The 12516-nt window shown below is 45.3% G+C and overlaps 2 protein-coding genes across 2 annotated transcripts; one reads left to right on the plus strand and one right to left on the minus strand.

Annotated features, from left to right (window-relative positions):
- Positions 1-112: 112 nt before the first annotated feature.
- On the plus strand, positions 113-1839 carry BP5553_01697 (Mitochondrial outer membrane protein-like protein; the record flags this gene model as incomplete). The annotated part of the gene is made up of 4 exons (XM_032010320.1): positions 113-142; positions 238-351; positions 405-591; positions 647-1839. The coding sequence occupies 4 exons, from the start codon at positions 113-115 to the stop codon at positions 1837-1839; spliced, it is 1524 nt and encodes a 507-aa protein (XP_031874374.1).
- An 8857-nt stretch (positions 1840-10696) lies between these two features.
- Positions 10697-11134, minus strand: BP5553_01698 (uncharacterized protein; the record flags this gene model as incomplete). The annotated part of the gene is made up of 1 exon (XM_032010321.1): positions 10697-11134. One exon carries the CDS (start codon positions 11132-11134, stop codon positions 10697-10699), a length of 438 nt encoding a protein of 145 aa, XP_031874375.1.
- Between the last annotated feature and the right edge of the window lie 1382 nt (positions 11135-12516).

Consider the following 12516-nt stretch of genomic DNA (forward strand, 5'->3'; position numbering starts at 1 on the left):
ATTGGCGCCTTATATTGCCTCAGGCTTCAAGATTTTCGCCAGCCAAAGCCGATTGATTCCAGACTACAACCCAGCCCGTGCAGGTTCGTTCGAATTCGAAGACGAGCTGGAGATGGCGTCACCCGTTGATCCCGGAGATGATGTGAGTTTCAAAGGAGAATCCCATGATAGCCCGTAATTATATTATGGAAGCACTCGGCGGGGAGCTCGATTGCTAACTTTTTATGTCCTCGGCAGCTCTTTGATAGCCTCCGCAAGACCGACCCGAAGAAGCTGGATGAGCAAGCGAAAGCTATAGTGGAAAAAGATGAGGCCCTTCGTTTAAAACAGGAGCAGAGGTTAAGGGATTTGGTGAGCAGATATGTATGCATTGTAAAGGAATATGGAGCTAAACAATTGAGCAGATTCAAAGCAATTCGACGCTGCCAGTCACTATCTCCTCGATCCGGCTCGTCGGGGTACGGAATACAAGAAGATCCTTTCTTGACCGAATATTCAATCCTATCATTGGTGCAAATCGAGATACACCATATACGCTGTCAGAGGCATTGCAAGAGGCTGGCTCGGCGGCAGACAAGCTTCGGCGGTTTGGTGTGCTACACTCTGGGAAAGAATTCACATGGAGAGAGTACTGATTGATCTCTAGATATTTACCATGACGGGATATCTATTTCCGTCGACAAGCCACCTCAGACCGACCCTTCCTCCACCCCAACAGATATCGATATCTACCTCCAAGCTCGCGAGCGTGGCCGGGTATCTTTAAAAACCGGAACCGACCTCGGCAATGTTGAAGGTTCTGCCTACGGAAACCTGCTCTGGCGCAACATCTTCGGGGGTGCGGAGTCAATCAATTTGAATGCTTCAGCAGGAACGCGTACAAGGTCGGCATACCAAGCTGTATTCGACACACCCATTCTCAGCGACCCCGACAAAAGACTATCGATCGATGTCCTTGCAAGCTCAACACACAAACCATGGGCCAGCCACGAAGAGGCCTTGAAGGGAGCGGGTGCTAAATTCAGCTGGGCTACAGGAGGCGGATCGAGCCACCAGATTGCCTACACGGGTATGTGGAGGCAGATAACTGGCTTAGCGGGGACTGCGTCACCTACTGTGCGAAGTGATGCTGGTGATAGTGTCAAAAGCAGCATAACACATACTTGGATACAGGACCAAAGGGACAACCCTTTCATCCCACAACGTGGATACCTGCTCAAAACGATTTCCGAGATTGCAGGGTGGGGGCCATTGAGGGGAGATGTTGCCTTCTGGAAATCTGAATTAGAAACGTCCGCAGCAATACCTATTCCCGTACCGGGGATCAAGGGCGATAGTGGTGTGAGCTTCACAACTGGGCTACGTGCGGGAATGCTATATCCATTATCTGTTGGCTTTGGCTCCACACCCCAGCCCTCGAGGATAAACGATCGATTTCAGCTGGGCGGTCCAACGGACGTGCGAGGGTTTAAGATGGGTGGTTTAGGCCCACGAGACGGAGCCGATGCCGTAGGAGGAGACATCTTCGCCGCTGCATCTGCAAACCTGTTAATGCCCCTTCCGCGGCTCGGCAAGGATACCCCGCTGCGATTTCAGTTGTTCGCAAATGCGGGTAGACTGCTTGCCCTCAAAGACCGAGGCGACAACACCCAGAAGAGCGTATATGACACTGTTGCCCAGCTTGGAGACGGGCTTCCAAGTCTTGCGGCAGGTGTTGGACTCGTGTACGCCCACCCAGTCGCGAGATTTGAGCTAAATTTCAGTCTGCCACTCGTCATGAGGCGAGGGGAAGAGGCGAGGAAAGGCCTGCAGTTTGGCGTGGGGATTAACTTCCTATGAGCTGCCATTTACTCGCCTGAGTTGAAAATTAGATGGAGGTGAGAATGATTATTGTATATATTTAGATGTACTGTAGTTTCACCATGTGCTGAATGAGAAATAGAGAAAAGAAAAAATACCCCTTTTTACTCGCAGAATTGAAAATGTTGAGGAAGTCTGAGGTTAAGCCGCTCATTTCTCCCCCATTCGACACCTCTCTCTCTGCGCAAGAAAGACCTGCGCTCATCATAAGTCATACTCCAAGAAAGAAAAGCTCATATCTGCCATTCAGTAGCTACATCTTAATAAGAGAATTAGTCGGACGAAATGTTCACTCGGGTGGGCGGAAGCAGGGGTTAGGCGTTAAAAATGTTCATTGCAGTATATGCCATTCAAACTTCTTCCTAACAGCCAATTCCTTCCATTTCAACCAAACCACCTAGTTAAAAGAGCGACCGTATCAGCCCCTCAGTAGTACGAAAGTAAATCCCAAAACGCATCCATTCGATATGCAACTTTATCCTTTCCTACACGACTATGACAACCAACTCCTCTTCCCACATTTGCAAGTATTCTCCTTTCCGAAGTCTGGAGGCGTTCGAGTCGCGGTATGGTGAGAGAAATGATCATCGAAGTTTGTTGACAAGGAGGAATTTAGTGCTAGTACACCGCAAGTCAGAGAATATTCGGAGTAAATATAGAAATGAAGGCAAAGATTAGAGTACTTACAGTGCAGCAGGAGCATCCGTCACAGCTGGCGCAGCCGCACTTGGCACAAGAACAGTCACCCATGTTTGCGGTAGTTGGTAGGTAGTGGAGTTTCGTTGAAGTAATGCTTGATGTCGAGGCTCGACGATGGTATGATTTGCGAGATTTGGAGGTTGTATTTAAGTCAAGTTTCAGTTTTGTGTTTCGAAAGATGAGAGGAGCGCGACAGAGAGCCGTTTACTTATAGTGCTCCAGCTCATGTTTCGAGACCCCCAAAAAGGATCAACATGTGATGTTCAAGCCCCGCTCTTGTATTACCCACCAACATGCAGCTCATTCCCTTACCAACAGTGAGGTTGGTGGGGGTGTGGAAGTGAGATACTCCTCTTGAACCCAACATTACACTACAGCGCCGCCGGAAGACATATTATTAATGCGGCGTTCTTAAAACCCCCACGATATCGAAACCCCCGAAGCCTTACGGAAATCTATCAAAGGCTATGTAAGTGCCAAAGAGTTAACTATAACTCGGAACAAAGGCATGGTTGAGAACAGCTACATAGATGTGTGAAGCATGGAGGCGTTGCTGATCTTTACACTAGGCCTCAGAAATCTTGCCAAATAGAGAAACTAGAAAACAAAACGGTATGCGCGATTGGATTCAGAGAATTACGCGTCACTCAGCAGTTAAGGAAGAGTACGATTGGATAACTTATATACCTATTGCTTTTTCTCACTGGAGGCTTGGCCTTCCCTAAGACTTCTTTGGTGCCTTCCACACCTGATGATAGGCATAAGTGGGGTGAGGGTGCCAACTTCAACGCAAGGCCCAGGTCATGAGCACACGTATATAGCCCACTACCATGTAAGCAGCCAACCTTGCAAAACGGGATTTGACACTTGCCAAGCTGAACCAGCGAAGTCAGAGGGCAAGATTTCAGAAGGAGTATGCCGCTGCCAAGAGATGCGGCAGTGGACTTGTGGTATAGCGAGTAGACTTTGATGCATACGAAGGTACATAAGAATGATTTGTGATATGGTAGTGAATGGTTCCAATAGAGATGAACCCGCAGCAAGCGCGCTGGCCTCCTTATTTGGGCATATAGGAATTGAATACAATGACTGGCCAGAAGGAAACAGAATACAAGTGATACCAGGTCATAGGTAGGAAAAACCACCACATGTATATAAACTTTTGCCACAGTGGTCCTGATATGGAAAGGGCTTTGATCCGGTGGGAGGATAGAAGAAATAAAAGAAACAAGACGGGCCTAAACCATATGTAACCAAAACAGTAGCACATCTACAACTCACATTACTCTATCCACAATTGCATCATAATTGCGTCACTGGATCAACACAACACGTTTGGCCATTTATGCTGTTACAGCTTGTATTTTTGCCAAATGAGCGACGGGCGTAGCCAGATAAAATCAACGCGACATCTCCACCCAAGGTATCATCAATCATGCCTCCCCAACCAACAACCGCCAGAAACGCATCCGAACTCAACCCAACCCGTGCCAAACCCAGCGTGCCAAACTCAAAAGGGCGATCAAATCATATCCGCGTCGAGGAAAAAGACGTCAATGGATATTAGACCGTTCGAGGTGAAACGAATCGAAGAATCGCAGCGAAGGTTGTGACGTGGAAGGAAGGGTAATTTATTTTCCGCAGCCGGAGCAAGAGCAGTCAGCGCCGCAGTTGCCTATGGTTGTTCTCTATGTTAGCATGTTTGTTCAATCAACTGCCCGTCCTTCTCTTCTCCTCTTCATGTTGTCGATAATTTCAACGAGAAATGAAACAAAGCGCGGAGGGGTCAAAGTGGGGGCGGAGCCTGTGCGGGGATGGAGAGCTTACAGCTGGAGGCACCTGAACATCCGCAGTCTCCCTTCATGATGATGGTATTGTTTGGTTGGTATTGGATAATACTGAAGTAGTCTCGAAAGAGTGTTGGTATGTGATATGATTGTGCTTGCTTGTGGTATCGTGGCTTGGCTAACAATCGGAATCAAGACTCGAGCAGGTGGGACAAGCAAAGCCTTTTATGCTGCTGATAACTTCCATGCTCTGCACTGGCCAACCATGATAGGCGAGATATCTCGGGACAACTCGTTGTTAGTTGCACATTTACGTCCAAGCCGCCAATCAAGCGCCTGCGGTGATTGTGCGGTTTTCGTTTCTGGCACTGCGTGTTTTGTGCGTTGTATCCGCGGGGTGTTGGCCGTGTTCAGGCGGGTCCGATGACTTGCTCCTTGAACCAAAGGCAGTTGCAGAAAAACGCACGAATGTGGGGTAACTGCAACACGGAAGAGATCAGCGATTCTCTTCGTCCGGGTAAAAGGCACTTGGGGGGGTTGCCACTCTGCTTCTATTTGATTACCAGGTGCCAGTTGTGTATAATACTATCGGAACCTCACATGAAGAAAAAGGGGGGTGCGGGGGGGCATGCTGTCCGTACCAATGCCCCCACGACCTTTTGAAGTCAAAGCAAACCAAACGGTGGTTACCGAGGAGTTTTAAGTTGAAGTAAAGTCTTTGCTTCCCGTTCTCTTTCTGACTACTTTTGAATGCAGAGGCCCTACGTACGGAAATGATATTCGGGTAGGGACAAGTGCCCCCTACTCAACACCACGAGCCCGTCCAAGATTCCCACGAAGGCCTCATGTACAACACTCTGCACGATTCATCCTGTATTCTGGTCGATATACCAAGTATTATTGGATCATACGGCTATGGTTTCGCCGGGGACTGCGAGGGTGCCAGGAAAGTGACGCCGGCCAATTGAAACATGCTCAGATTATACTTGGTACCGACACCCGAGAGTATATACTTTCCAAGTCCCTCATTATTGCTCGAAAGGCAACCGAGAAGTGTATGAATGGTTGTCCTTCCTTCATGCAGCATCCCTTGACGGCTGTTTGCATGCCGATGCTTCGTACATACGTTTCACTATTTTGGAGGACGCCTTGTGTCTAAGAATCAGCCTGGGTGGGGGGAGAGGATATGGGGAATGGAGACGGTCCATCAGGGGAAGCTCCCGATGCCCATCGTTCGAGTTTGCTACATGGATTGTATGGCTTTACTTGCTTATTTGGCCGGTTTGATTTTCAGTGGAGACATTACCTTGTCCAAGTTCAGGCAGCGGTTGCATCGAGAGCCTCGATCGAGCGAGCACCACTCCGTCAGCATTACGACGCCTATATCTCTGTGCCGCCGCTCCTGGAAGCTCTCGTGCATGCTAGAGTGCCTGGGGAGAAACCCGCTGTCGCCACGTTTTGATAATTATTTTAGCGGACTATCCCCCACGTTGGTTAGCTTGAAAGCACTGTGACGACGTAAGAGTTTGTCTGTTGTATTTATCATTTAATCATGCGGCTGGTGTGTAGTTCCGTTTCCGCTTTCGTTGATAGATGACCATAAAGCAACCGGTTACAGTCCGGTGGGGAGGTGAGATACATACTGTCGTAATGGGGTTGGTTAATGGGCTTTCCTTAACAGCAGCTCTACCCTTAAGTCTAGTTACTTAATATTTTCTTGGAAATACTATAGCACGTTATGATGCTGCCGCTTTCCCGAACCTAGGTACATTCTTTGGCCGTGGGGCTCCTAAGTTCCGGTGAATATCGGTCGAGGGCAATACAGGTAGCAATATACCATTGGATATGTTTTCATGATTGGCTCACATGTCATATAAATTTTGTAATTTCTATGCATTTCCCTAGCCCTTTAGGGGCAAACTGAATTACTTTTGCCCTTGGTTGCCGGAAGGCTATGGGATACGTATCCTATCTAGAGATTGGATGATTGCATCGAGATTAATGTTATTAACTGATCCCTTCCGCAGATAGCGCAGGAATGCCCGATCAAACTCTACTCTGGCAAAGCCAAGTTTCCACTCAAACCCTTAATCCTTAAGATCAATTACGATTTCTAATACCCCTTAATAAGGAAATGGGGGCCCTGCCTAAGTAGTCATGGTTAACCTCAGCCAAGCGTGGAGGCGGCTACCAGCACTCGCGAAACCTGGGAATGAGCCAAGCGTTAACAAGAAAAGCAAAAAGAACGCCTCTGCCACCAGATACCTTTTACTAATTTAGAAGCATGAAAATAAGATGGAAATCGAAATTTGAATCTTGTAAGCGCTGTGGATCAAGCCACCCGGCGGGAAGCGAGGACAATAAGATTCAAGTATAGAAACTTGGCAGACGAAAAAGTAAATTTAAAAGCAATTAGCTAAATGCATTAGAAACCGCTCGTTATAATGTTAGTCAAATACTATGCAAAATTATAGTTTCTGGGGGTTAATAAATTAAGTTTAATTATAATCTACAACTTATACAGTGTCGAGGAGCAGGAAGTGCTCTCATAAATACTACAAGAAAATGTGTATGAAACAACCAACAAGGTCGCTGGTCAGGATCCCACTGGGTGAGGGGCCATATGTGGGCAATTCAGAGGCGGCCATATGGTCGCCGTATCGTCAGATCGTCATGTGGCCGAAAAGAAGCCTAAACCATGGCTTAGTGTTCTTGGGAGTGAATATTCAGGGCGCACGTAGGCGGTGGAAATTCGGAGGACTAATAGTCACAAGATCCAATAATTAAATCATATAGGGCAATTCAGTTTAGTTGTGTGTATCTGTATTAACACTGTAACAAGGCAAAATAACTGGCTCCTGAGCCTTGCTTGCTGTCTACCTGCTTCTTGTATGAAAATGGGAGTAAAAGTCCGGGGGTTTAAAGCTCAGCTGGCCCCATTTATCCACCTGCACTAACTAATACACTTCAGAGGCAAAAATAGAGGACCATGAAGTGTGCAGCTAGCCCACCACAATAGATATATCCTTTATAATATACAAAACGAATGTTTTTATATTTTGACGTCATTATTTTCAGCTTCTATGGCGAGAGGCTTTACAAATGACCTTTCTTGTGATATTGTATGTACGTATATTAAATGTTTCACTCGGTATGGAAGATTAAGAACTGAAATACTCTATGGTTGAGATTTTGTATGTACGTACATTGAGTGTTCCACTCAGTATGGAAGATTGAGAATAGAAATACTTTATAGTTAAGAGAGGTTTTGTACATACGTATATTAAATGTTCCACTTGATATGGAAGATTAAGAATAGAAATGCCATATTACTGAGAGAGGTTTTGTATGTGCGTATATTAAATGTTTTACTCGGTATGGAAGATTGAGAATAGGAATCGTTAGTGTTTTCGGATGCAATGAAATTAAGTAGAAAGAGTTGATGGATTCTAGTAATAGAGGTGGAGGAGAAGTTCTTGTTATATACAGGTAGAAGTGATCCATATTTGCCGTATGTGGCGTATACGTCAACACCCTGATTTGGGCATCGCCGAAACTCAGCAGGAATACTCTATCGTTAAGAGAATTTTATACGTACATATATTAAATGTTCCACTCAGTATTGAAGAATAGGAATACTATATTGTCAAAGGAGGTTAAGGAACTTAGGGTTAATAAATGATATAAAACCTAGTATACTCAGAGTCCGAAGCTAAGACCCTAGTAACAGAATCGGTATTTCCTATGTGTGGTGGTGAAAGAGCTTGGGAGGGCCGGGATATTTTATCCTATTGGTTAGTGGGTGGCCCATCTCCCGATAAGCCCACCCCAATGTCGGGACATGTTCATATATTCAAATAAGTAATTTTCACATATAATCTGATTAAGCAACACGGGCGCTTGGTCTAGGGGTATGATTTTCGTTTCGCACATTCCAAAAGAATGAGTCTATGAAAGGTTTCACTTGGAGAGGTGGAGGTGGAGAGTGTACTACAATAGAGAAATTATATATATATATATCCCTGATAAGCTGAATATTCAGCTAGTATCGTTCCTTATACTAATTAGTATACCTCGTAATAATAGAGACTCTAGGTTGATATACGAATATCATCTGACTTATTTTGTTTAGTCACCTGACCTATATCTTCATATTCCTACCTACCTACCTAGGTATATATATGAGGCTTTCACCTTATAGTATTAGACTCCTTAATTAATACAATCACTTCATTCCATGACTCATTCTGACCAATTAACTGGCCTATATTACCTGTACCAATTTGGTCTCAAATATCAACAATATAACTATATAAAGACTCGACTATAGAAGCTGTGACCTATGTTTACCTATTCCACCTGCTTGTATTGCCCTATAGATATGTTGGTCTATAACTCTTTGGGGCACCTTTATCCACCCTTCCTCCCAAGCTTTTATTATTTCTTCCTTAACTATTAGGCAAGGCCTCCCCTTCCAGATCTGATTTCGGATATAGGCCGATGTTTGCTTAATTGGATTAAAATCCGGCGATGGAGGAGGTCAAAACAGCTGGCAGATGTGGTAAAGGTTGAGGGGATACTTTTTATACTTAGATTTGTAGGGAGAAGTATTATATATAGCAAGGAGGGGCGCTGTCCTACTCATTTCTAGCTCCTTATAATATGGTTGATTAATGGGACCCAAATTGGTACACTTAATACAGGTAATTGATTGGTCAGAATGGGTCTTGGAATGGGATAATTGAATTGATTAAGGAGCCTAATACTATGGGGTGAAAGCCTCACATATATAGGCAAATGAATGTATGAGGTCAGGTGATCAATCAGGTGACTCAAGGAAATAATACCGATGGTATCCGAATGGCTTCCCAGGGCCTCCATCATCATGTGCCATACTAATTAGTATGGGATGCGATGATATCCGTGTATTCGGCTCATCGCGGGTACACATATCTCATTTCTCCTTTGTGGTGGAGAAGTGCCAAGTGGGGTGCCTAAGTGGCTTGACCAGCCGGCCAGGGGAACTCCCATAACTCCCATATTCTAACAAATATGGAAAGACTTGGGCGCAAAATAGTCTTTACAGACTCGATACTAATCTACTCTACCCTTACTCCGATCGCCCCGGTTTATTCTGATCCTCCGCAAGTATACCTTAAGTGACGGCGGCTTTCCTTTCTCTTTTTTCCACTAGCACTAAGCTCTCTATCCTTGGCCCTCCTTTCGGCCTTCAAGACTAGGGTATTCCACCTATCTCTGTCGACGTTTCTTTGTCTAAAGACCTCCTCTGCTTCATGGTTCTCGCCTTCAGTTTCGGGCTAGAATATACGCCAAGGGCCTTGCCTCCTCCCTAAACAGATTGCGCCAAAGAACTATCACCCGCAAAAGGTTATGGGTGTCAGATTTCACTCAGGGTGCTCCTATTTGTTGGGTTTGTGCTAACAAACGTCGAAATGCGGCGCGTAAAGCCAGGCAGCCAGCCTGCGCACTCGAATTACCTGTATTCATATACAGTACTAGACATTAAGTATTGGCCTTAAGCGAAAACCACCATTTCTTGTATAGAACCACAGCCATTGAATTATTAAATAACTTCATCAAAAATAGAGCGATTCGAATACAAAGTAGATGAAATCTATTTTAAGCTAAATGATAATAATTCTGCCAACTTAAATAGTACTTTCAAACTCCTAATACTTTGTATACTACCTATCTGCTTCGATACAAGCTATAATCCGCCTCGGCATACTCTCTATTAGAGACTCAAAAAGCTCGTCGGGCAACGTAGCCCAGGCTACTTTTAGAGCTTCTTCTAAGTCCTTTCGATCCTGCTCTGTCTCCCCTGTAACTGTAGCTAGGTGTAGGAATAGCTCTAATACTTTCTTTTTCAAAGCCTACTAGGCGTTCTCAATTGAGTTGAGATCAGGGGAGTAAGGAGGCCAATCACAAGTCTCTATTCCGTGTTCCTCGAACTATTCCTTGACTTTCTTTGCAGTATGGATTGGGGCGTTGTCTTGTATGAAGATAAGATCGTCTTTGTAATAGGCAAGGAGAATAGACTCGAGAACGTCGATGTAAGAAGTAGCAGAGTAGCTATTCTTCTTCGACTCGAAGTCTCTGTCTATTATATATAACTCTGTCCTTTGCGTATATCCCTAGAAAGCTGCCTACACTATTACTCTCAGCTGCTTTCCCTTCTTATATGTTGTAACTATCTCTGGCTTCCACTTGTCGTCAGGGAAGCCGAATACTTATTCTACTACTTTACCCCGTCTACACTCTGCAGAACACTCATCACTCCACATATATTTCCTCCACTATTCCACGTCCCAGTACTTCCTAACTTTGCACTAGAATAGTCGAATAGCAGCTACTTTACTAGTAAGCTCTGGTCTTTTCTTTGCGCGCCAGTGGAATAGGCTATTCGCTCGTGCAAGGTTCTTGATGTAAGTATTGCTCATTTTGAGGCCGGTGTCTTCGCGACGTTGTTGGAACGTCAATTTCGGATAAGATCGGAGATTTCGGAGCATGGATCGACGGTCCCGTTCAGTATAGAGAATTGGCCTGCCAGGGCGAGGTAAAGACACTCCGTTTGATCTTAATATTTCAAGGGCAATTGTACCCCTCACAGCGGAACGAGAGACCTTCATTTCGAGCTCAATCTGGCGGGCGGATAAACCAGCGATACGTGCGCCAATAATACGCCCTCTTTCATAAGGAGTTAATTCAGGACCTTTACGCTTCCTATTCCCATCAATAGGGCCTAGGGGAGAGCGTGGTTGTTCCATAATTAGTAAAAAAAGGATGAAGGAGGAAAAAAGAAAGTCGCGGTTTGACGCGCTTTTACGTGTTTCGGCTAATACTTAGTGTCAGTCACTGTATACTAGGTCGGCCTCTGCTACTGTAATTCGTAAGGGGGCTACTTGCCTCTACTATTTACCAAAAATCCGACCCATATAGCCAACCTGCGAGCGAGCGTGCGTGCCTATATACTGGAATCACTACCTGCCTGTACGCTGGATCAGTATCTGTAATTTGCATGGGAAGTGCTTGCCTTGGTCATATAGTAGAAATGGTCGAAATGCGACGCGTATGGCCGGCCGGCCAGCTAGCCTGCGCACCTAAATCATATCAATTCCTGTATGCCTAATCGGCCTCTGCCTGTGTAGCCTGCAAGAGAATAGCTTGCCTTGGTCATATAGTCGAAATAGTCGAAATGCGACGTGTATAGCCGGCAAGCCTGCACACTTTAATCACCACTTACCTGTACGTATATAGTCCGAATAGGCACTGTGGAGAGGAAGAAAACGTAGTAGGGGCGCACGGGCTCCATTTTAATAACGCGTGGCCCTGTCTGGTGGTGAGAAGGAGTTGGGCGAAAAGAGACGGAGTTCCGGGCGAGATGGCAAGCCTCGGTAATCCGTATGTGGGTCTAAGGGGACACACCGTCGCGACCAAAAAAGAATATTATAATTTATTAACATAAAAGCACTGCGAAAAAAGAAAAAAGAAATTTTGGACGCTGTGGGAATTGCTGTTGTTGCTGTTAGTTGATGTTCATTTGATATCATGAATGGTGATTACTTACAACCCACGACCTTTCATAGACTCATTCTTTTGGAATGTGCGAAACGAAAATCATACCCCTAGACCAAGCGCCCTGCTTAATCTGTTTTGTGACTGAAAATCCTTATTTAAGAATATGAACAGATTTGACAGCTAGGCCGGGGTTATCGCGGGACACCATCAAGCTGATCGGATAAACTACTCCGGCTGCCCCGACTGACAGAATTCTTTTCGCCACCCAGGTTACGCTTGAGTATCTGCAGGCGCAGTTCTTCATGCATCTTATTTGCTGTGTCGGTGATATATGAGCAACATCACAGAGCAACCATGCAACCAACTGGGCAACTGGGCAACTTCTTCAGGCAAACCTTTCTGCTTGATTGGCGACGAAAACTTATCTAGTTAGCCTCCAGCAAGTTTCACGCTTCCTTTTGTCGGATCAAGGTCCTCAACTGTCTTACTAGAGACTCTAGACTTTGATTTGCAGGATCAAGGACAACTTTGATTTGCGGGATCAAGGAAACTTTGATTTGCGGGATCAAGGAATCTTTGATTTACGGGATCAAGGAATCTTTGATTTGCGGGATCAAGGAATCTTTGATTT

This window comes from Venustampulla echinocandica, assembly GCF_003357145.1.
Source record: "Venustampulla echinocandica strain BP 5553 chromosome Unknown scaffold_0, whole genome shotgun sequence".
Taxonomy (NCBI): domain Eukaryota; kingdom Fungi; phylum Ascomycota; class Leotiomycetes; order Helotiales; family Pleuroascaceae; genus Venustampulla; species Venustampulla echinocandica.